Source organism: Coregonus lavaretus (genome assembly GCF_964263955.1).
Source record: "Coregonus lavaretus genome assembly, chromosome: 3".
NCBI classification, from domain to species: Eukaryota; Metazoa; Chordata; class Actinopteri; order Salmoniformes; family Salmonidae; genus Coregonus; species Coregonus lavaretus.
In genome coordinates, this window is record NC_139990.1 from 30,349,920 (window position 1) to 30,376,429 (window position 26,510).

A 26,510-nucleotide genomic window follows, 5' to 3' on the forward strand; every position below is an offset into this window, starting at 1 on the left:
CTTGTAATGTTTTGGGATATCCCCTGGGTCTGTAGATAATGTACTGTATTCTGTATTTCCCTGAAAAGTGGAATGATTCAATCTGATATTTTTAGTTTGCCAACTCCTGTTTCATGCTGTGTGTGTGAGCACTAGCTTCAAATTGAGCTTTCGGAACAAAGAAATCAGTACACGTAAATGTACAATGTAAGACAAAATGTAAGATGTAGCTGTAAGATAAGGTTATAAAAGAAAATAATGCAAATATCATTTAACAGCTCTTTTATTGTGTATGTCACACTCCTAGACATAATATAACAGAAATATATTTGTTTGTGGTCCTCTGTAGCTCAGCTGGTAGAGCACGGCGCTTGTAACGCCAAGGTAGTGGGTTCGATCCCCGGGACCACCCATACACAAGAAATGTATGCACGCATGACTGTAAGTCGCTTTGGATAAAAGCGTCTGCTAAATGGCATATTATTATTATTATTGTTTAATATGACAATGTTGCCAGAATCTTATAGTAGAATCCCAAAGTGGGTCTTCTAAAATGTATTGTGTTTGGCACTAAAGCAAAATTATAATGGGGAGGGAACAAAGTTAATGATTAATAAGATACTTAATAAAATTGGCGGTGCTTCAAATGCATTCATAGACATTAAACACGTTTTTTGAAGATGAACCACAATGAAGGGTGTTACGTGTGACGTATTTTTCTTTCTCCCCATTTCCCTTTGTAGTGTGTTTGCGTGTTCTAGGCATTACAGGTGTGCTGACGATGGTGGGCGTGACTTCGGTCCGCAGTCCTGGCAGCTGTAGCTGATTGACAGAGTATACCTGTTTGCCGTGTGAGCTCGAAGAGAGGGGGGAGAGGACACTTGTTGTTTGGGTATTGGTTGTGTTAATTTATCTTTGTTTGTGTTCCAGCCTGTCCTCCTGATGTACTCCACCCTACCTAGGTCCTGGAGAAGGGAAAGGTAGATCTGCCCATGGGTGTACATTCACACGTAGATAACCCATTGTTTTACACACTAGGTTAGCCGGGCGGGTGTCACCCCTGTATTTTTGGTAAACAGGTAGGAAAGTGGGTTAGGGTTAGAGTGTGATAGGAAGGTTTAGGTGTGTAGAAGAGGAGGGACCTTTTGTTTATTTTCATTAATTGGACCCTGTTCCCAAATATTCCCTTCTCTTACCTTCCCTGGTCTATTTGATTGATTTGTTGTTTCTTTATGGGTGTTGTTTATTTTGTTTAAGTACATTACTAAACGTCCCCCGAGGGCTAACCTTGAGATCTGGTTATTTTAGTTCATCAATTATTTTCACCCTGATTGCATCATCTTTTGGGTATCTGTATTTTACTTTATTATTTATATTTTTGACAACTTTTGCTTTTACTTCACTACATTCCTAAAGAAAAGTGTGTACTTTTTACTCCATACATTTTCCCCTGACACCCAAAAGTAGTCATTACATTTTGAATGCTTAGCAGGACAGGAAAATGGTCCAATTCACACACTTATCAGGAGAACATCCCTGATCATCCCTACTGCCTCTGATCTGGCGGACTCACTAAACACACATGCTTCATTTGTATCTATGCATACATAAAAAAAAAAAAGATGCCATCTGGTTTGCTTACTATAAGGAATTTGAAATGATTATACTTTTACTTGTACTTTTGATACTTAAGTATATTTTAGCAATTACATTTACTTTTGATACTTAAGTATATTAAAACCAAATACTTTTAGACTTTTACTCAAGTAGTATTTTACTGGGTGACTTTTACTTGAGTCATTTTCTATTAAGGTATCTTTACTTTTACTCAAGTATGACAATTGGGTACTTTTTCCAACACTGATTTTTTGCAATACTAGTGTATTTACCTAACAAGCACAAATGAATACAGTCATGGTCAAATGTTTTGAGAATGACACAAATATTAATTTTCACAAAGTCTGCTGCCTCAGTTTTTATGATGGCAATTTACATATACTCCAGAATGTTATGAGTGATCAGATGAATTGCAATTAATTGCAAAGTCCCTCTTTGCCATGAAAATTAACTTAATCCCCAAAAAACATTTCCACTGCATTTCAGCCCTGCCACAAAAGGACCAGCTGACATGTCAGTGATTCTCTCGTTAACACAGGTGAGAGTGTTGACGAGGACAAGGCTGGAGATCACTCTGTCATGCTGATTGAGTTAAAATAACAGACTGGAAGCTTTAAAAGGAGGGTGGTGCTTGAAATCATTGTTCTTCCTCTGTTAACCTTGGTTACCTGCAAGGAAACACGTGCCGTCATCATTGCTTTGCACAAAAAGGGCTTCGCAGGCAAGGATATTTCTGCTAGTAAGATTGCACCTAAATCAACCATTTATCGGATCATCAAGAACTTCAAGGAGAGAGGTTACATTTTTGTGAAGAAGGCTTCAGGGCGCCCAAGAAAGTCCAGCAAGCGCCAGGACGTCTCCTAAAGTTGATTCAGCTGCGGGATCAGGGCACCACCAGAGCAGCGCTTGCTCAGGAATGGCAGATGTGAGTGCATCTGCATGCACAGTGAGGCGAAGACTTTTGGAGGATGGCCTGGTGTCAAGAAGGGCAGCGAGGAAGCCACTTCTCTCCAGGAAAAACATCAGGGACAGACTGATATTCTGCAAAAGGTACAGGGATTGGACTGCTGAGGACTGGGGTAAAGTCATTTTCTCTGATGAATCCCCTTTCCGATTGTTTGGGGCATCCGGAAAAAAGCTTGTCCGGAGAAGACAAGGTGAGCGCTACCATCAGTCCTGTGTCATGCCAACAGTAAAGCATCCTGAGACCATTCATGTGTGGGGTTGCTCACAATTTTGCCTAAGAACACAGCCATGAATAAAGAATGGTACCAACACATCCTCCGAGAGCAACTTCTACCAACCATCCAAGAACAGCTTGGTGACGAACAATGCCTTTTCCAGCATGATGGAGCACCTTGCCATAAGGCAAAAGTGATAACTAAGTGGTTCGGGGAACAAAACATCGACATTTTGGGTGCATGGCCAGGAAACTCCCCAGACCTTAATCCCATTGAGAATTTGTGGTCAATCCTCAAGAGGTGGGTGGACAAACAAAACCCCACAAATTCTGACAAACTCCAAGCATTGATTATGCATTAATGGGCTGCCATCAGTCAGGATGTGGCCCAGAAGTTAATTGACAACATGCCAGGGTGGATTGCAGAGGTCTTGAATAAGAAGGGTCAACACTGCAAATATTGACTCTTTGCATAAACTTAATGTAATTATCAATAAAAGCCTTATGGAATGCTTGTAATTATACTTCAGTATACCATAGTAACATCTGACAAAAATATCTAAAAACACTGAAGCAGCAAACTTTGTGAAGACCAATACTTGTCATTCTCAAAACGTTTGACCACGTTACCTGAATTCTCTCTCTCTCTCTCTCTCTCTCTCTCTCTCTCTCTCTCTCTCTCTCTCTCACTCACTCACTCACTCACTTTTTCTCCAGTTCTGGTAGTCCAGTGCCTCTCCATTTCCCCACAGCCAGTGTGCTACGCCAGTGTAGCAACTACTCAAGTTTTGCTTTAGTTGCTATGAAAAGGGAAGTTGTTTACATACCAAAATAGCAGTGGAATGGTTTCTTGACTTTGCAGTCAACTGAGGTTCATTTCAAGGGCAGCAGCAGTTGACCATTACTAAATTCAGCTTCAACACAGTTCTCCTTTGTATAAATTTAAAAAAGGAAAGAAAAAGATAATTCACATCACATGAATCATATTACTTAATTATTGAGGCATTAAATAAAACAATGAAGGGTGAACCGGGAATTTTTTTTTACCGGAATGACACCCATGTTGAATCGACTGCCCCATTTTGTCCAGTAACTCACTTTCAGTGGTCAGTAGCTCTCGAGTCAGGTTGGAGGACAGTGGCTGGAGGTCTGACCGTCTCCATGGTTGATGGTGTAGGCCGATCCACACTGCAACTTCACTGGTATTCCTCAGCTTCTCCAGTATCTTCTCGTTGTATGCGTCACTCATCACGCTGGCTAGGTCTGTGTGGCTGAGATGACAGTGCTTAAAAGCCTCTGTCCAGTTCTTTTTCTCTTCAACCAATGAAGGGTTGTGGAGATCTGCAATGGTTGTTGTCTGTTGTGGAGGTTTTGACTCAGAGAAATTGAAGGTTAAAATCTATAGACTGCATTGGATGGAAGCAACACTGTTACACAAATAAAAACGTTTTGTCCCCCCATCCCCCTCTCTAAGGCAGATTCACTTAAATGTTTCACCAAACACATACAGTACATATGGAATTATCTCAGCATTTGTTACCTTTGTTATAACATATGAAGATTAGATTTTCCCCACAGTCTCTCTCTTCCCATGTTCAATTGCGGTCCATGCTGACACACACAGGCCCTCCTGTCCATTTCCTGGAGCGCGCTCCACTCTTACCCTGAGTCCTGTTCCTCAAGCCAATCCAAGCTGAATCCATACCAGAGCCTTTTACGTTGTTGAAAAGGTCATCCATGTGAGATCTGTTGTTTACAGTGACTAAAGTGCAGAAGCCTTTGGCATCTTCCCATGTCTTTGTAGTACTACTGAGATTGTAACAGCCATCTGCTGAAAAACAGAAATATGATTTTTTTTGGCAGTGGTCTATGATACTGTAGTATTTAGCCGAACACATAGCTACTGTGAGGTCCAAAATGATTGGCACCCTTGATAAAGATGAGCAAAAAGGACTGTATAAAATAAATAATAAAAATACTGAGCTATATTGTATACAATATACAGTGGGGAAAAAAAGTATTTAGTCAGCCACCAATTGTGCAATATCTCCCACTTAAAAAGATGAGAGGCCTGTAATTTTCATCATAGGTACACGTCAAGTATGACAGACAAATTGAGAATTTTTTTCTCCAGAAAATCACATTGTAGGATTTTTCATGAATTTATTTGCAAATTATGGTGGAAAATAAGTATTTGGTCACCTACAAACAAGCAAGATTTCTGGCTCTCACAGACCTGTAACATCTTCTTTAAGAGGCTCCTCTGTCCTCCACTCGTTACCTGTATTAATGGCACCTGTTTGAACTTGTTATCAGTATAAAATACACCTGTCCACAACCTCAAACAGTCACACTCCAAACTCCACTATGGCCAAGACCAAAGAGCTGTCAAAGGACACCAGAAACAAAATTGTAGACCTGCACCAGGCTGGGAAGACTGAATCTGCAATAGGTAAGCAGCTTGGTTTGAAGAAATCAACTGTGGGAGCAATTATTAGGAAATGGAAGACATACAAGACCACTGATAATCTCCCTCGATCTGGGGCTCCACGCAAGATCTCACCCCGTGGGGTCAAAATGATCACAAGAACGGTGAGCAAAAATCCCAGAACCACACGGGGGGACATAGTGAATGACCTGCAGAGAGCTGGGACCAAAGTAACAAAGCCTACCATCAGTAACACACTACGCCGCCAGGGACTCCTCTGCAGTGCCAGACGTGTCCCCCTGCTTAAGCCAGTACATGTCCAGGCCCGTCTGAAGTTTGCTAGAGTGCATTTGGATGATCCAGAAGAGGATTGGGAGAATGTCATATGGTCAGATGAAACCAAAATATAACTTTTTGGTAAAAACTCAACTCGTCGTGTTTGGAGGACAAAGAATGCTGAGTTGCATCCAAAGAACACCATACCTACTGTGAAGCATGGGGGTGGAAACATCATGCTTTGGGGCTGTTTTTCTGCAAAGGGACCAGGACGACTGATCCGTGTAAAGGAAAGAATGAATGGGGCCATGTATCGTGAGATTTTGAGTGAAAACCTCCTTCCATCAGCAAGGGCATTGAAGATGAAACGTGGCTGGGTCTTTCAGCATGACAATGATCCCAATCACACCGCCCGGGCAACGAAGGAGTGGCTTCGTAAGAAGCATTTCAAGGTCCTGGAGTGGCCTAGCCAGTCTCCAAATCTTTGGAGGGAGTTGAAAGTCCCAAAACATCACTGCTCTAGAGGAGATCTGCATGGAGGAATGGGCCAAAATACCAGCAACAGTTTGTGAAAACCTTGTGAAGACTTACAGAAAACGTTTGACCTGTGTCATTGCCAACAAAGGGTATATAACAAATTATTGAGAAACTTTTGTTATTGACCAAATACTTATTTTCTACCATAATTAGCAAATAAATTCATAAAAAATCCTACAATGTGATTTTCTGGATTTTTTTTTCTCATTTTGTCTGTCATAGTTGACGTGTACCTATGATGAAAATTACAGGCCTCTCTCATCTTTTTAAGTGGGAGAGCTTGCACAATTGGTGGCTGGCTAAATACTTTTTTTCCCCACTGTAATATAAATTTAGCTCATTATTTATTATCTTTCTAAAGGGTGCCAATCATTTTTGGACTTGACTGTATATTATGTCAGATATGAATGCACAACCTTTTGGTACTGTCTATTATCAATTGAGGCGTCTGGAGCAATATATTTGTAAAAAATTATCTGAAATGAAAGGTAGGTAATCATTTTAAAAGATTACTTTCAAAAGTTATTTACCAGCAACACAATTAAAATATGTTTGTGACATGCAGTCTCCATCGTTCCTTCTCTTTTCAGGATAATGAGATCCATTCAGATAAACTTCAGCACAGAATGGTCCAGAATTTCCATCGTTGGGCTCCGGATCATTCCAGTACCGGAATCCAGAGGTTTTCCCATCAGCCCATTCCCAGGTGTCACGGTAGTGTTCGATTCAAATGGATCGCCCTTTCATTGTATTGTTGAGTGATTTGAGTTCTGCAAAGCTTTCAATCTCCACCAGTTTGGAACATTTTGCCCTACAGTGACTTTGGGCTTCAGACCAAGTAGAAGGCCTATTCATCAATGACAGATTGGACCAATCAAAGCCACCTGTGACATAAAAGTTTACACATAGACAAGGGTTCAGACAAACATTATCTCCTCCAACACTGTATACACACCTTTACATCTCACGAATATGTGTATATTGTCTGATATTACCCTTACCTTTTATTAAATACATAACTTTTTACTTCCTGTTTAGCAATTTTACAACATGATTTGTGTTATAATTGATGTTTAAAGAAGCATGAAACAATGTAAGAGAGTGGACAATGTAAGAGTGGATAAAGTTACTAACTTTGGCAGATGAATGACTTTTTCTCTGAGCAGGAAGCCCTTGTCCAGTATCCCTGCTCATCCACACTCTCGCACTCCCTTTGTCTCCACTTTTCAAACTGGAACTTCTCCCCATTTGACCACTGCCAGTTTTCACCACAGCTAACGTTACGTCTTAACCCAATCCAGACAGGACCAAAGAAACTGGAGTTCACCATAAGGAACTCATCAATATCTGAATGATTCTCAATGAAGGCTAAGTCAGTGTATTTCTTCCTGCAGTAATGCTGACCTGAAGACCATGTTCTGTTCTTGCTGTCAAAGACCGCAACAGCAATGTGACAGAGTATTGGTGAGAGATGAGCTAGAGAGAGAGGGTACAGAGTGAAACTCATTTTGTATGCCATAATAATATATTGTCATTGTTTAATTAATTAATATATATTGATATTGTAACATAATAATAATAGCAACATGTATAATTGTTATACTTAATATTATACTCTGTATAATAAGCAACAATTTGGTGAAAATAGGATCTTTCATGTGATTGTTAACATTTTACATATTTAAAATGACAAATTATGCCAGCCTCACCACTCTCACTACTACTTCATGTATTAGATGCTCTTTTAAACCGGTTATTGTGATGTTCATTTGAACATTTCTTGACTTTTCAATTAAAACATAGTGTTTGAAATTAAACAGAATCAAATCTGGTAGCATAAATGTACATGCTAAAAGCAAGAGGACAAATGTGAAATGCTGCATTTCTGGTTCAAAAGAAGATCTCCACAGCAGGAATTCAGTGTGCAACCATCACAATGAGATTGGTCTACTACTTGTCCATCTGCAGTTAGGAAAAATGTGGGGAAAACGATTAGTGGAATTATTGCATTACCCATAAAGAAATGGAAACAAATAATACAGTTATTTATGTAAATACAAATACAGGAACACCATGCTTACTAACCTGACAGATGCTGACGAGTGTCCAACTGACAGTTTTCAATGTTGTGAGTGAGCTCATGAGCTTCAGATAACCTTTCCTGGTATAATCTGTTCACTACTCCTCTTTTTGCACATATTCAAATATGAAGAGGCAATCACATAGGGAAATTAACCCCTGGCCCCTGCACTCAAAGTAGCTGCACCAAACAAAGATAATAAGCACTTTTTCATGCCTGTATTTTCCACCTGTTATATATTTTATTAAAATGTTTAAATTGGTATGCAACAGGCATCAGGTCCTGGGACATTACCGATCTAATGATTAACTTCAGTGGTTTTAATGACCTAACTCAAGGTTGGTTTGTTTTCTGTCCAAACAAATCCCCTTATTAGAATGGATTTTTGGGGGGTTTGTATGATTTCATTTACACAACATGCCTACCACTTTGAAAATGCAAAATATTTCTTCTTGTGAAACAAACTTGAGCGTGCATAACTATTCCCCCCCCCCCCCCCCCCCCCCCCAAATCTCTGGAAGACTGAAACAATTTCCCTGTATTTAGTGCCATCCATCATTCCTTCGATTCTGACCAGTTTCCCAGTACCTGCCGATGAAAAACATCCCCACAGCATGATGCTGCCACCACCATGCTTCACTGTGGTCCTCTGTAGCTCAGCTGGTAGAGCACCGCGCTTGTAACGCCAGGGTAGTGGGTTCGATCCCCGGGACCACCCATACACAAAAATGTATGCACGCATGACTGTAAGTCGCTTTGGATAAAAGCGTCTGCTAAATGGCATATTATTACTGTGGGGATGGTGTTCTCGGGGTGATGAGAGGTGTTGGGTTTGCACCAGACATAGCTTTTTCCTTGATGACCAGAGTACCTTCTTCCATATGTTTGAGGAGTCTCCCGAGTGGCGCAGTGGTCTAAGGCACTGCATCGCAGTGCTAGCTGTGCCACTAGTTCGAATCCAGGCTCTGCTGTAGCCGGCCGCAACCGGGAGACCAATGGGGCGGCGCACAATTGGCCCAGCGTCGTCCAGGGTAGGGGAGGGAATGGCCGGCAGGGAGGTAGCTCAGTTGGTAGAGCATGGCGTTTGCAACGCCAGGGTTGTGGGTTCGATTCCCACGGGGGGCCAGTATGAAAATAAAAAAGAATAATGTATGCACTAACTGTAAGTCGCTCTGGATAAGAGTGTCTGCTAAATGACGTAAATGTAATGTAAAATGAGTCTCCCACATGCCTTTTGGCGAACACCAAACGTGTTTGCTTATTCTTTTCTTTAAGCAATGGCTTTTTTCTGGCCGCTCTTCCGTAAAGCCCAGCTCTGTGGAGTGTACGACTTAAAGTGGTCCTATGGACAGATACTCCAATCTCCGCTGAGGAGCTTTGCAGCTCCTTCGGGTTATCTTTGGTCTCTTTGTTGCCTCTCTGATTAATGCCCTCCTTGCCTGGTCTGTGAGTTTTGGTGGGCGGCCCTCTCTTGGCAGGTTTGTTGTGATGCCATATTCTTTCCATTTTTTAATAATGAATTTAATGGTGTTCCGTGGGATGTTCAAAGTTTCTGATATTTTTTTATAACCCAACCCTGATCTGTACTTCTCCACAACTTTGTTCCTGACCTGTTTGGAGAGCTCCTTGGTCTTCATGGTGCTGCTTGCTTGGTGGTGCCCCTTGCTTAGTGGTGTTGTAGACTCTGGGGCCTTTCAGAACAGGTGTATATATACTGAGATCATGTGACAGATCATGTGACACTTAGATTGCACACAGGTGGACTTTATTTAACTAATTATGTGACTTCTGAAGGTAATTGGTTGCACCAGATCTTATTTAGGGGCTTCATAGCAAAGGGGGTGAATACATATGCACGCACCACTTTTCCGTTATTTGTTTTTTAGAATTTTTTGAAACAAGTTCTTTTTTTCCATTTCATTTCACCAATTTGGACTATTTTGTGTATGTCCATTACATGAAACCAAATAAAAATCAATTTAAATTACAGGTTGTAATGCAACAAAATAGGAAAAACGCCAAGGGGGATGAATAATTTTGCAAGGCACTGTAGTTGAGGCAACAACAAAAACAAATGATGGAGGAGAGTAAAACAATTCATAAAATAAATGCTTTAAGTGTTGACCACTGAAAAAAAGTAAAACAATTACCCCACTTGAAAGCTACTCTATCATCTTCATACCTTTTTAGTAATATTCATGAATAGGCCTGCTGTCCATCGTGACATACGGAAACTGTTTATGCATGGTAAATAGAGAGAACTCACAAAATATGAAATTATGTTATTTTATGGTACTCAAAGTCAGGAGTGGAAAGAGTACTGAAATAGCTTACTCAAGTAGAAGTACTGTTACTTTAATTACATTTTATTCAAGTAGAAGTAAAATTACTTGAGTAAAAAAAACGACTCAAGTAAAAGTCAAAAGTAGCTCATTTAAAAAGTACTCAGAGTAAAAGTAATTGAGTTACTTAAAAAAAAACATTGACCTTGATAATTAAGGTTACCTGAACGGTGCTACACATTATCTTTTCCATGCATTAAATTAAAAAGGGAAGAGAGGAAATTAATGTACAGTAGGAACTAAGTTCATTTATTTTATGAGTTGTATTTTATGAGTTTATTTTTTCACTCACTCACACACAAACTCCCTCTTTCACTCACTCACCAGGGGTACTGAAATATCCTACTCACGTAGAAGTACTTTTTCTATAATGACATTTTCCTCAATTAGTAAAATGACTGACTTTGAAAAATACTCATAAAAGTACAAGTACTTGGAAAAGCTACTCAGTTATAGTAACGAAATTAGCTTTAATTAGTTACTTTACACCTCTGCTCAAAGTAATACCCATAAAGTAATACTCAAAGGTTTATGTGCTTCTACATCTGCATTGCTTGCTGTTTGGGGTTTTAGGCTGGGTTTCTGTATAGCACTTTGTGACATCTGCTGATGTAAAAAGGGCTTTATAAATAAATTGTATTAATAATAAAGCTTTACTCCTGCAATTACAAAAGTATCATCAAAATACAATTCCATAAAACATCAAATGCACCTTTCATATCCTGTATTTCCTGTGGCGCTATTATGATAACAATTCTTAGAAAGAATGCAGCATTGCCATCTAGTGATCCATGCATGTAATGTGTGAATTAAGACAAGGAGAACCCTAGGCCTATTTGATCAAACAGTAGTAATTTAACATATTCACTTGCAATTCATTCTTGTTACATGGAATATGGGTATAAGAAACTTTGCTTTTCCAAGAGATCCACATGATCTTGCACCAATAGGACACAATATAGGCTAGACCTAATTTGGTTTGGCAGGCAATGCATCCTCCCAAAATATTTGCACCTGCATGTTACTTTGACATCTTAGACCTTCCACCAAATTAATTTTTCACCTTTAAAGAGTGTTCTCTAAAAGCTTTACATCTATAATTCTGATATTGAGATGCTGTCTCAAAGCGTTGAAGAATGAGAATAGTTTCAGTATTTCCTCCACAAGTTATAATCAACAATAATAATGTTTTGTTATGGATACTAACGGCAGTGCTGGGGACCCTGTGCTGCATCATGATAGTGCTGCTTGTCTATAGTCTACAATGAATTACTAATATATGAATGAATATATGAATGAATAATTGAATGAATGAATTACTAATGAATGAATGAATGACTAATATTATTGACCGTTTTTTAAGGGGAAGTTTGCCCATTTTTACGTTGCCTTATTTTCACTCTTTCTGAGCTTGTAGTTGATCCCCCGAACTGTATTTTGTTTATTTTTTGTTTCGTCACAGAGAAAATTGGTTGTCACATTTTGCTGAGTCATCACTTGCCATTGACTACAATACATTATGCATTATGAAAATGTGTCGAAAGCATGTTAGAAAAAGCTTTAAAAAAATCCAAAACAACCCATATTACATCAGAATCCCATTCTGAATGTCTCTTTACTCGATAAAAAAAAAAAAATGATCCCGCTCAAAATAAAAATAATCAAATATATTAAAATTAGAAAACAGTTTGGGGGATCAACTACAAGCACAGAAATAGTGAAAATAAGGCCATGTAAAAATGAGTGAACTTCCCCTTTAACGCTATGGTAGTGCATGAGAGATGATCAAGAGGGATAACCCATAAACTATTTTATTGCATTATAGTGTGAGTGAAAAACACACATTTGATTTTGGTTTGGTGTTGATAAATAGCAGCCAGACCGTGAGACAAAATAAACACAGTAGACGGTTAACCGATCAGAGTGCTGCAAAATACATTTCATAGCTAAATGTTGGATAGGGCGTGATTTAAATCCATGCAAATGAAATAATCCAAAATGTTAGATCTGATAGGCCAAAATGCGGATTCGGAACTCATCATGTTAATTTGACCCCGCCCTCTTTGCGTGCCCTCCACCCCCTCTACGCTACGGGTCTCTAGTAGCCGTTGACGGCTCTTGTAGTGACGGATTAAACTGTCCTGTAATATTTTTATTTTTCATTGCTTTTGTGAAAAAAGAAAAAGGAGTACAAGTAAGCCGCTTTACACACATCAATATCCCCTCTCTGATTTTATAACATTAATTAATTTGTATTTGAGCTGGTAATTTAGCTTGCAAGCTAGGGTAAACGTTACTTGCCAGCGACAGCAATAAACTAGCTAGTTAGTAGAGGGCTAACGTGATTACATTATTCTGCGATACAACCTCGAGACAAGTCGGGACAAGACCAGGTTAGTAGTTACATCTTGTATTTCCTGATGTAAAATATTAGCTAGCTAACTATATTATAGTGGAAATGTAACGATGGTAACCGCAAAAGATGTGCTAATTTGCTAACGTTAGTAACTAACGATGTAACTAACGTTAGCATCGGCTAACAGTCACTCGCTAGCGACAATAGTGTTGGTTAGCTAACTACACTATTAGCTGCTTGGTTTGGTTCATAGGAGGGCGAGATGTAGAGAGGTCTATTACAGATGGCTAGGTTACTAATTTCGATATCTTGGTTCTACTGTATAGTTATACAATAATCTAGTTGCACAACAGCCATGTGTATCACGGCGTGGGTCATAGCTAAATTCAATGTTTGCATCGTATAGTTAGCTAGCTTAATTGCTAACCGGTTTGTTATAATGCAGATGGCCTTCCCACACCGCCATTTTGTTTGGTTCTCTTCATAAAATAATTTGCCAAATTGCCTAGTTCCTAGTATTTGGGCTTTATACAATCCATACTATCGCATTAAAAACTGAGTTGATTGACGTATTCACTGTGATTCAACGAGGAATGTAACTAAACTCATTTCACCACCGCAATTTAAGCTAACTGGATGTGCATTACGAAACATCGCAGTCCCCCTCCCAACGTGAACATGGAGGCCGCATTAGATAGCTGTTCAGAGTTAACGTTGGCTACAGTCAATTAGATGTTTATGCTAGTAACTATTTTTGGTGAAGCGGTATGCTTGGACTGTGTTGTTCTGACCCTTTCCTTTGAGTGTACTGTTATGATTCTGATGATGGCATGCTGTGGCTGGTCCTGAACTCCTTTATGCGTTAAAAGGCCCTTTCCTGGTGTATTGCATTGATGGCTTGCTTAACTGCCCTCTTAATCCCTGCAAAACATGTCGTTTGCCGGCCATCCCACGACCTAATTTTCTAATCTCATCGGGGTATTGAGGCACACAAGGTGTACTGCTATTTGGCAGTGTTTGGGACAATAGTGTGACTAAAAGTATATTTATCCCATTAAAGCAACCTGTATCTTAACTTAATACTACATACGTGCTTTGAAAACATCCTTTATTTATCATGTAGTGTATTTGGTGGGTGCCTGCCGGTCTCTATTAATATTGTTGCAGTCTTTTAAATGGGTCAAGTTATTTTGTCAGTTGCTCTTGTGGTTTGCAGTGCACTATTACAGGGGTTTCAAACTTCTTGAGGCTGGGACCCCTTTTGTGATGGCGAAGTCATACGGGACCCCCTCATAATCAGAACACAACTCGAGTGAGATAAAAATAGCATACAAGGACTTTTACCATGACTTTGGCAGTGCATGGCTGGACTAACCAAGTCTTGGGCCCTGGGAAGGAACATTTTAAAGGCCAGCGTCTTGGCATTGGAGAGAAAATGTTGCACTTTTCAAGCTAATTTCTTCAATTCTACAAATTTTTTAATGGGACAGAGAAATGTTTTTTTTTTTGTGAGCTCAATGCGAACCTTGCACTGCAGTTTCTCGAGATAAATCAGATCATGCCGAACTGTGCGATGTAGTAGGGAGTTGTAGTTTCCAGCAGGCCAATGTTATACATTGTTTAGTGCAGAAAACGTGATGATTAACTACGATGACCATATTCCATTGTGCGGCTACTTGTCCGGTATGTAATGTGAATAACTCATGGTTAATAAATGATAATCGGTCATGGGCAGTCAATACCATCATGGGACTTTTATATTTGTTTTGTTCTGCGTTACAGCATTCAACCCACATAATTCATAGTGCGTTTAATGTTTAAAAAATAATATTGAAATCGACAATCTTTATTTTGTTACTAAAACCGAACCGACCTCAAAGGGCACTAATCGCTCAGCACTAATCCTGCAATTCTACACATTTTGCCATGAGGCAGAGAGAATTTTGCCATATTAAAGCTTATAGTACTCTCCAGTGTAATTTTACGAAATATGTCCTATAATTAATTACAATATGAGTGAAATAGTTTTCCTGCCAAAAAATGGTAATTAAGTATGTTAAAAAGCAGCTTTCTCTCTGTTAGAATAGTGTGTGGGCGTACCCCAACAACAGAATGATGTGGGCGTTTACCGGTCATAAAAATTATTCATGCGTGGTTGGTCAGCTCATCCTGACCAATCACGCAGTGTTTTTTAATGTAATATATGCATTGGCCACAAATACAAGTATAAGATCAGTCAACTTTATTTGGGTATGAGTTAACAGAAAATTAACATTTAAAAGTGAGATTTTCAATGGACAGTTACTTTAAATTACAGAGCATTTATGTAAAAAAAAAAATTGGGGCGAATACAAAGTTGAGTTGAACAATTTATAATTGACGGAGTACTGTGGATACCAATATCACGGTGAGCCTCCCAGGCCCATTTTGCGCAGGGTTTTTAGAGTTTTTAATATTTTAGAGTAATAATATTACATTGTATTATACCCCCTGAATTTATTCCATGGGTCCCTTTGCCAAAATTAATTTATTCTGTAAAAATATATATTTTGAGATCTGACCGTGGACCCCCTGCATTTTTTACGTATGGGTGGTCCCAGGAATCGAACAAACTATCCTGGCGTTGCAAGCTCCATGATCTACCAACTGAGCTACAGAGGGCCCCAGTTCAATCAAATCAATCAAATGTTATTTATAAAGCCCTTTTTACATCAGCAGATGTCACAAAGTGCTATACAGAAATCCTGCCTAAAACCCCAAACAGCAAGCAATGCAGATGTAGAAGCATGGTGGCTAGGAAAAACTCCCTAGAAAGGCAGAAACCTAGAGGAACCAGTTGCGCATCTATTCATTTGATATTCATCAACTCATTGTGCAGCTTGTAATTGACCTCCATCTTTGTAAAATGACATAGAGGGCAACATCTTCCTCAAACAAGATTGCACCGCCTACAAAGACAGAGATTGTTTTTGTAATGTTTGATACGTTTACAGGCACAGAACAACTCTTTAGCTGTAGACAAATCTTTATGAATTGGACCGATGTCAGCCCAGTGGATTTTATTGGTGAGCAGTAAAATGGGCTCAACCCTGGTGTTGTTGCCATGGAGGCAACCCCTCTCAAGGCAGACCTAGAAAAAGTGAACATAATTTATAATGCATCACCATGGCAACTATGCAATGGATCGCATTATTCTCTCGGTACAGTATTTCCTGTGTTGACGTGTTCATGGCAATGAACTGTTCAAGTGCTAGCTCTGCTCACACATAGGTCTCTGTAATGTTATTGACCTGTCCTGAGCACTGTCCTCCCCCTCTGTCTGTCCTCACTACAAACTTTATCACGCATACACTGCTAAGCAAAGACTGGATATTGGGACTCGTTTTGTTGTTTAGAACCTGCGTCAACTCAACACCACATTTACCTTCACGTGCAGTGACCCATACATGGTGTCAAATGTCTCCATCTCTTTCTCTCTTACAGTCTCAGGGCTCACCATACTCAATGAGCGGACAGCGCAATGTCAGAGCGCTCTGGGCAAACTGCAAAGGGGAAGGATGGCAAATCCAAGTATGCGTCTCTCAACCTGTTTGATACCTACAAAGGAAAGAGCCTTGAAGCACAAAAGCCTGTTGGTGAGTATTTTTATTGTTTCCATTGTCCAAGTAGTGTCTTAGTGTGTGGATAGCGCAATGCCTCCCCTTTTAAAAGTGGAACCGTGTCAGGTGTTGACGTGAGGTGCTCAGATCAGGTCATCAGATCATTTTCTGATCGATCATAGGTGATTGGGTTTGTTTATCGGTTATGATAAACGGGTCATATTATGCAATAATTTTTCTACATACGATCTATGGGCCGACTTGACTAGATGTGCATACACAACCCACATTTTAGCACTTAACATTTTAACATACAGTGGGGAAAAAAAGTATTTAGTCAGCCACCAATTGTGCAAGTTCTCCCACTTAAAAAGATGAGAGGCCTGTAATTTTCATCATAGGTACACGTCAACTATGACAGACAAATTGAGGGGAAAAAATCCAGAAAATCACATTGTAGGATTTTTAATGAATTTATTTGCAAATTATGGTGGAAAATAAGTATTTGGTCACCTACAAACAAGCAACATTTCTGGCTCTCACAGACCTGTAACTTCTTCTTTAAGAGGCTCCTCTGTCCTCCACTCGTTACCTGCATTAATGGCACCTGTTTGAACTTGTTATCAGTATAAAAAAGACACCTGTCCACAACCTCAAACAGTCACACTCCAAACTCCACTATGGCCAAGACCAAAGAGCTGTCAAAGGACACCAGAAACAAAATTGTAGACCTGCACCAGGCTGGGAAGACTGAATCGGCAATAGGTAAGCAGCTTGGTTTGAAGAAATCAACTGTGGGAGCAATTATTAGGAAATGGAAGACATACAAGACCACTGATAATCTCCCTCGATCTGGGGCTCCATGCAAGATCTCACCCCGTGGGGTCAAAATGATCACAAGAACGGTGAGCAAAAATCCCAGAACCACACGGGGGGACCTAGTGAATGACCTGCAGAGAGCTGGGACCAAAGTAATAAAGCCTACCATCAGTAACACACTACGCCGCCAGGGACTCAAATCCTGCAGTGCCAGACGTGTCCCCCTGCTTAAGCCAGTACATGTCCAGGCCCGTCTGAAGTTTGCTAGAGTGCATTTGGATGATCCAGAAGAGGATTGGGAGAATGTCATGTGGTCAGATGAAACCAAAATAGAACTTTTTGGTAAAAACTCAACTCGTCGTGTTTGGAGGACAAAGAATGCTGAGTTGCATCCAAAGAACACCATACCTACTGTGAAGCATGGGGGTGGAAACATCATGCTTTGGGGCTGTTTTTCTGCAAAGGGACCAGGACGACTGATCCGTGTAAAGGAAAGAATGAATGGGGCCATGTATCGTGAGATTTTGAGTGAAAACCTCCTTCCATCAGCAAGGGCATTGAAGATGAAACGTGGCTGGGTCTTTCAGCATGACAATGATCCCAAACACACCGCCTGGGCAACGAAGGAGTGGCTTCGTAAGAAGCATTTCAAGGTCCTGGAGTGGCCTAGCCAGTCTCCAGATCTCAACCCCATAGAAAATCTTTGGAGGGAGTTGAAAGTCTGTGTTGCCCAGCGACAGCCCCAAAACATCACTGCTCTAGAGGAGATCTGCATGGAGGAATGGGCCAAAATACCAGCAACAGTGTGTGAAAACCTTGTGAAGACTTACAGAAAACGTTTGACCTGTGTCATTGCCAACAAAGGGTATATAACAAAGTATTGAGAAACTTTTGTTATTGACCAAATACTTATTTTCCACCATAATTTGCAAATAAATTCATTAACAATCCTACAATGTGATTTTCTGGATTTTGTTTCTCATTTTGTCTGTCATAGTTGACGTGTACTTATGATGAAAATTACAGTCCTCATCTTTTTAAGTGGGAGAACTTGCACAATTGGTGGCTGACTAAATACCTTTTTTTCCCCACTGTATGTCTTCCATTTCCTAATAATTGCTCCCACAGTTGATTTCTTCAAACCAAGCTGCTTACCTATTGCAGATTCAGTCTTCCCAGCCTGGTGCAGGTCTACAATTTTGTTTCTGGTGTCCTTTGACAGCTCTTTGGTCTTGGCCATAGTGGAGTTTGGAGAGTGACTGTTTGAGGTTGTGGACAGGTGTGTTTTATACTGATAACAAGTTCAAACAGGTGCCATTAATACAGGTAACGAGTGGAGGACAGAGGAGCCTCTTAAAGAAGAAGTTACAGGTCTGTGAGAGCCAGAAATCTTGCTTGTTTGTAGGTGACCAAATACTTATTTTCCACCATAATTTACAAATAAATTCATTAAAAATCCTACAATGTGTTTTTCTGGAGAAAAAAAAATCTCAATTTGTCTGTCATAGTTGACGTGTACCTATGATGAAAATTACAGGCCTCTCTCATCTTTTTAAGTGGGAGAACTTGCACAATTGGTGGTTGACTAAATACTTTTTTCCCCACTGTATCTAGGCCTGTGTCTGTAGAATATTGTTACAATGTTGAAGGCTTGGGGCGGTCCATTGCACTGATTTCTAAAAAGTGTCTCTAGAATGATTTCAGCATTTGAGACTGAGGAAAAGGCTAACATTAGGGCCTAACTGAAATTCTAATTTTACTCACTGAAAAGTAACAGAGTGAATGGAGGAATGGGAAGGTATTGAAGACGCTTGTATAAACTACAATGGATGGGTGCAGGCCCCATGGTCTGGTGGTCTAGGCATATGTACGCAACCTCAGAGACCAAGGTTCCGATCCCTGGCTCCTCCTTTCCCATTTTCTCTCCCTCCTCCTAATGTCTCCCAAACTATTTCCAATCTGTCTGAAGAAAGCAAAAATGCCCTGAAATAATAATAATACTTTAAAAAATATATATATTTATACTCTACCGGTCAAAAGTTTTAGAACACCTACTCATTCAAGGGTTTTTCTTTTTACAATTTTCTACATTGTAGAATAATAGAGAAGACATCAAAACTATGAAATAAGAAATATGTAATCATGTAGTAACCAAAAAAGTGTTAAACAAATGAAAATATATTTTATATTTGAGAATCTTCAAAGTAGCCACCCTTTGCCTTGATGACAGCTTTGCACACTCTTGGCATTCTCTCAACCAGCTTCATGAGGTAGTCACCTGGAATGCATTTCAATTAACAGGTGTGCGTTGTTAAAAGTTAATTTATGGAATTTCTTTCCTTAATGCGTTTGAGCCAATCAGTTGTGTTGTGACAAGGTAGGGGTGGTATACAGAAGATAGCCCTATTTGTTAAAAGACCAAGTACATATAATGGCAAGAACAGCTCAAATAAGCAAAGAGAAACGACAGTCCATCATTACTTTAAGACGTGGTCAGTCAATCTGGAAAATGTAAAGAACTTTGAAAGTTTCTTCAAGTGCAATCGCAAAAACCATCAAGCGCTATGATGACAAAAGCTTCACAGAGTTCAAGTAACAGACAAATCTCAACCTTCAACTGTTCAGAGGGGACTGTGTGAATCAGTCCTTCATGGTCGATTGCTGCAAAGAAACCACTACTAAAGGACACCAATAAGAAGAAGAGACCTGCTTGGGCCAAGAAACACGAGCAATGGACATTAGACCGGTGGAAATTTGTCCTTTTGGTCTGGGGTCCAAATTGGAGACGCGGTGTGGGTGAATGGATGACCTCCGCATGTGTATTTCCCACCGTAAAGCATGGAGGAAGAGGTGTTATGATGTGGGGGGGCTTTGCTGGTGACACTGTCTGTGATTTATTTAGAATTCAAGGCACACTTAACGAGCATGGCTACCACAGCATTCTACAGCGATACGCCATCCCATCTGTTTTGGGTTTAGTGGGACTATCATTTGTTTTTTCAACAGGACAATGACCCAACACACCTCCGGGCTGTGTAAGGGCTATTTTACCAAGAAGGAGAGTGATGGAGTGCTGCATCAGATGACCTGGCCTCCACAATCCCCCGACCTCAACCCGATTTTGAGATGGTTTGGGATGAGTCGGAAGGCAGAGTGAAGGAAAAGCAGCCAACAAATGCTCAGCATATGTGGGAACTCTTTCAAGACTGTTGGAAAAGCATTCCAGGTGAAGCTGGTTGAGAGAATGGCAAGAGTGTGCAAAGCTGTCATCAAGGCAAAGGGGGGCTATTTGAAGAATCTCAAATATTAAATATATTTTGATTTGTTGAACACTTTTTTTGTTTGTTTACTACATGATTCCAAATGAGTTATTTCATAGTTTTGATGTCTTCACTATTATTCTACAATATAGAAAATAGTAAAAAATTAAGAAAAACCCTTGAATGAGTAGGTGTGTCCAAACTTTTGACTGGTAGTGTGTGTGTGTATGTATATAAATAATAAAGTAAAACTAGGGTGGTTGGCTCCGGTTAAGCAGCGAGCGCCCCTAACCATTCAGCCTGACCCAGCCGAGAGAGACAGAGCTCTACTTGTAATCAGTTTGACTTCAGCTTGTCTCCTCCTATGTTTTATTCACGAGCTGCCTAGCACATCTTAGCAGCTGTCCCCTAGTTTCTCTTTCAAAATACAACTCCCCCAAGTACTTCTGTGCTTTTCCTCAGCCTCGAAACAAATGTGGGATTGATTTTCCGTAGTGATGGGGCGGAAAAACCGATCCAGTTACATATCGGGATATTATTTTTGACTATCGTTTTGACAATATCGCAGTATTATTTTTTGTGCTATTTGCCTGTATATCCCTGCACCAAAACTCCAGTATTTTTCCTTCATATCTTGTTCACCGTCTTTTTAAATAGGGTGGCAATTTGTTTTCAGCACTTATTTCCATGACTGATTAAAACTAGTTTTTTCATGGCTCTCTCTTGTCCCTCTGCAGCAAACATATGGTGAGCAATATGTTTGGAACATTGAATCACAATAAGATCAAAGTATCTAATCACAATACATATAGAATCGTGAGAATCGCAATACATAGCCTATCGGCACCTAAGTATCGTGATAATATTGAATTGTGAGGTCCATGGCAATTCCAGCTTTATGGATGTGACATTTCCACACAATGAGAAACAAATTGTCTCACAGAATTAACTTATCTAGCATAAATTAAAATGTTGATGTGTATATTTGTAGAAACCTATAGGGGAAGTGTAGACAATTCTAAGTAATACCACTTTGAAGTAACGGTACAACTTGCAATTGTGGATGTGACTGAAATGGACAGGGTCTTTTGGGAGAACAAACAGTCTGTGAATCTCAAAGTTACATTTTTGTAACTTCATTCATGACAGATGCTTTCCTTAAAAGATTAAATGTTATTATCAATCACCTACTGAGTAACAGAATAAACGTCAAACTCATCAATTCAAACTTTTTTTATTTTTACAAGCTCATGCTTTGTATTAATCTCACACCCTTTAATCTGCCAGCACAGGCTCTATGAAATGGTACCTCCTCCCCCTGTTGTCCACAAAAGGACACAGGTACTGGACAACTTGACCTGCTGCCACCCAAGCCTTGGTTGGCAAGATGTACACAAATCCTGTGTGGTCATTTCTCCTTAAGAACTGCATTTCAACAGCATCAGTCAGTCTTTATCTGTTACCAGTCCCACTAGAAAAGTTCGATCGGGTTCAAGTCCGGGCTCTTGCTGGGCCACTCAAAGACATTGAGACTTGTAAAGAAGGCACTCCTGCGCTGTCTTGGCTGTGTCCTTAGGGTCGTTGTCCTGTTGGAAAGTGAACCTTCGCCCAAGTCTGAGGTCCTGAGTGCTCTGGAGCAGGTTTTCATCAAGGAACTCTCTGTACTTTGCTCCGTTCATCTTTCCCTCAATCTTGACCAGTCTTTCAGTCCCCTATAGGGTTCTACAAATATACACATTAACATTTTAATTTATGCTAGATAAGTCAATTCTGTGAGACAATTTGTTTCTCATTTTGTGTGGAAATGTCACATCCATAAAGCTGGAATTGCCAGGGACCTCACAATTCAATATTATCACGATACTTAGGTGCCGATAGGCTATGTATTGCGATTCTCACGATTCTATATGTATTGTGATTAGATACTTTGATCTTATTGTGATTCAATGTTCCAAACATATTGCTCACCATATGTTTGCTGCAGAGGGACGAGAGAGCCATGAAAAAACTAGTTTTAATCAGTCATGGAAATAAGTGCTGAAAACAAATTGGCACCCTATTTAAAAAGACGGTGAACAAGCTATGAAGGAAAAAATACTGGCGTTTTAGTGCAGGGATATACAGGCAAATAGCACAAAAAATAATACTGCGATATTGTCAAAACGATAGTCAAAAATAATATCCCGATATGTAACTGGATCGGTTTTCCCCCCCCATCACTACGGAAAATCAATCCCACATTTGTTTTCGAGGCTGAGGAAAAGCACAGAAGTACTTGGGGGAGTTGTATTTTGAAAGAGAAACTAGGGGACAGCTGCTAAGATGTGCTAGGCAGCTCGTGAATAAAACATAGGAGACAAGCTGAAGTCAAACTGATTACAAGTAGAGCTCTGTCTCTCTCGGCTGGGTCAGGCTGAATGGTTAGGGGCGCTCGCTGCTTAACCGGAGCCAACCACCCTAGTTTTACTTTATTATTTATATACATACACGCACACTACCAGTCAAAAGTTTGGACACACCTACTCATTCAAGGGTTTTTCTTAATTTTTTACTATTTTCTATATTGTAGAATAATAGTGAAGACATCAAAACTATGAAATAACTCATTTGGAATCATGTAGTAACCAAAAAAAGTGTTAAACAAATCAAAATATATGTTATATTTGAGATTCTTCAAATAGCCCCCCTTTGCCTTGATGACAGCTTTGCAAACTCTTGGCATTCTCTCAACCAGCTTCACCTGGAATGCTTTTCCAACAGTCTTGAAAGAGTAATAACAAAGCAAAAACAGGTATTTAGAAATGTCTGCAAATGTATTTAAAATAAATGAAATATCACATTTAAATAAGTATTCAGACCCTTTACTCAGTACTTTGTTGAAACAACTGGCAGCGATTACAGCCTAGAGTCTTCTTGGGTATGACGCTACAAGCTTGGCACACCTGTATTTGGGGAGTTGCTCCCATTCTTCTCTGCAGATGCTCTCAAGCTCTGTCAGGTTGGATGGGGAGCGTCAGTGCACAGATATTTTCAGGTTTTTCCAGAGATGTTTGATCGTGTTCACGTCCGGGCTCTGGCTGGGCCACTCAAGGACATTCAGAGACTTGTCCCAAAGTCACTCCTGCGTTGTCTTGGCTGTGTGCTTAGGGTCGTTGTCCTGTTGGAAGGTGAACCTTCACCCAAGTCTGAGGTCCTGAGCGCTCTGGAGCAGGTTTTCATCAAGGATCTCTCTGTACTTTGCTCCGTTCATCTTTCCCTTGATCCTGACTAGTCTCCCAGTCCCTGCCGCTGAAAAACATCCCCATAGCAAAAAAACAATTTAATCCATTTTAGAATAAGGCTGTAACGTAACAAAATGTGGAAAAAGTCAAATGGTCTGAATACTTTACGAATGCACAGTAAGTTAGGCCACTTGATTTCAACATCTGAACAAAGTGGACGGGTTAGCATGCTGTTCAAACAGTTGGAATCAGACAGAAGGGTATGTTCATAACAATTAAACCTTTCTACCTTGTTGGCTAGCAAATAGAACCAAGTTGACTAAACTTAAAATATAAAGATTAGCTGGCTACTAACTAGCACAGATTGTTTGAGACCTGTGTTACCTTTATATAATGCCTGCTGCAAGAAGTTAGTCATTATAAGTGAATGTGCATTATCTGTGGTTCTGGTTAAATTTGTAACAAAAAGGGCATTTTCATAGATCTACTTGAAAGCCAGATCAATGATTATTGCAAAAAATCTGGTTAATCTATTTTGATAAAATAATTACATTATTATTGGGTCTTATGGTTGTGGAAGGCTTATTTAGCCAGGCATAATTTCACAAGCCCTGAATTTGTTAGATTATTGCTGACTATTTGAAATGCAGTGTAATTAGCCTTTTAAATTGTACAACAAAGCTTATTTAGAAAAACATTTAAAATATATTATTTTTATGCCATATCGTGCAGCCCTAGTTGTAACTCAATTATCTGCAGTTCTTGATCACCTACATCCTGTGTCGGCGATAACCACTGTTGTTTTCATGACCTCCTCTCACCTCCCGTTGGTTCTCAGTGGTCTCAAATTACTGTGGTCTTTCTGCTAATGACCTTGTCTCCCCCCTCTCTTCCTCCCCCTCATCAGTTCCCCCCCGCCATGGCCTGCAGTCTCTTGGTAAAGTTGCCTCCGCGCGGCGCATGCCACCCCCTGCCAGCCTGCCCAGTCTGAAGGCGGAGAACAAAGGCAACGACCCCAACGTCTCGCTCGTTCCCAAAGACGGCACAGGATGGGCAAGCAAGCTGGAACCAGCAGACCCAAAGAGGTGATGAGGAGTCCCCCCGACACACTCCCCATGAGGCGCTCTATAGATTTCACTATACTAAATCCTTCTCAGTCAGCACTCTATTCACTGATCTTTACTATTTAACGTGGTTGGGTATTATTGCCTCTTGTTTAAATTCTACACCTGCCCAGAACTTGAATTTAATCGATTTATCATCAATATTGATGATTTATCTGAATTAGCAGGATTATCTTAATCTGCAGTATAAAATAAGAATTGACTAACGTTTTCTAATGGTGATATTAATATACAGATGCTATGTTATCTCAAGAAAAGCCAGCAATACTGCTGTGGAACATGCTAATACGCCTCTACTAACTCTAATTGGCACAAATGTCTGTCTGACACTTACCCATCTGGCGTTTCTCTCTCTCAGTACCGATGTATTGTCAGCACCGCAGCTGGAATTGCCGCAGCCTGTGGTTTCACAGACGCCTGTACCGACCCGCCCGAGAACCCCGCCAGCTCCAGAGGTACACACACACACCAATTCGATGTCAATGTGAACTGAAACAAAATCGTTCCATACCGCCATGGTGCTTATTGTTGTGCTGTTGTGTGTCTCTCAGGCTTCGCCTCCGGTTCCGGCCCCGGTTTCAGGCCAGGCCGCAGGGGCAAAGTCCTGGGCTCCGGCCAGTGTTACACATGGAGCACAAGGAGATGGTGAGTAAAAAGCCTTTTTACATCTGTCTGTCACTTCTCTCTTTCTTCATATGGGCACTTTACAGCGGACTTGACTGCATCATCAATGGCCTCCTAACTAACTCACGTTTGGATATTTAACTGTGAGTAACCCCTCATCTCTCGCACCATACAGGTGGAAAGGGATCAAACCAACCGTCGCCATTCTCTCGCGAGGAATTTCCCACCCTGCAGGCGGCTGGCGACCAGGACAAAGCTGGCAGAGAACAGGGCACTGCAGATCAGTGGTATGGGCCCGGACCAAGCCTCCGCCCTCCGAGTGAGTAACGCTCATCTCTTTATACACTGCTAAAAAAAATAAAGGGAACACTTAAAAAACACAATGTAACTCCAAGTCAATCACACTTCTGTGAAATCAAACTGTCCACTTAGGAAGGAACACTGATTGACAATACATTTCACATGCTGTTGTGCAAATGGAATAGACAACAGGTGGAAATTATAGGCAATTAGCAAGACACCCCCAATAAAGAAGTGGTTCTGCAGGTGGTGACCACAGACCACTTCTCAGTTCATATGCTTCCTGGCTGATGTTTTGGTCACTTTTGAATGCTGGCGGTGCTTTCACTCTAGTGGTAGCATGAGATGGAGTCTACAACCCACACAAGTGGCTCAGGTAGTGCAGCTCATCCAGGATGGCACATCAATGCGAGCTGTGGCAAGACGGTTTGCTGTGTCTGTCAGCGTAGTGTCCAGAGCATGGAGGCGCTACCAGGAGACAGGCCAGTACATCAGGAGACGTGGAGGAGGCCGTAGGAGGGCAACAACCCAGCAGCAGGACCGCTACCTCCGCCTTTATGCAAGGAGGAGCAGGAGGAGCACTGCCAGAGCCCTGCAAAATGACCTCCAGCAGGCCACAAATGTGCATGTGTCTGCTCAAACGGTCAGAAACAGACTCCATGAGGGTGGTATGAGGGCCCGACGTCCACAGGTGGGGGTTGTGCTTACAGCCCAACACCGTGCAGGACGTTTGGCATTTGCCAGAGAACACCAAGATTGGCAAATTCG

The 26,510-nt window shown here is 40.6% G+C and overlaps 1 protein-coding gene across 3 annotated transcripts in view; it reads left to right on the top strand.

The window, feature by feature from the left end:
• The first annotated feature begins 12,552 nt into the window (after positions 1-12,552).
• The window catches only part of LOC311126903 (protein PRRC2A-like), a 41,703-nt gene continuing 27,745 nt past the window's right edge, over positions 12,553-26,510 (top strand). For 2 of the 3 annotated variants that reach the window (XM_084158595.1, XM_084158597.1), the window contains exons 1-6: positions 12,553-12,633; positions 16,279-16,430; positions 24,602-24,779; positions 25,177-25,273; positions 25,370-25,463; positions 25,618-25,761. In XM_084158595.1, coding sequence (XP_084014721.1) covers positions 16,316-16,430; positions 24,602-24,779; positions 25,177-25,273; positions 25,370-25,463; positions 25,618-25,761 — 628 coding nt within the window. In that variant the 5' untranslated portion in view covers positions 12,553-12,633; positions 16,279-16,315. Of the gene's footprint in view, positions 12,833-16,278; positions 16,431-24,601; positions 24,780-25,176; positions 25,274-25,369; positions 25,464-25,617; positions 25,762-26,510 lie in introns of all 3 variants that reach the window. The other variant, XM_084158596.1, reaches the window with a different exon arrangement.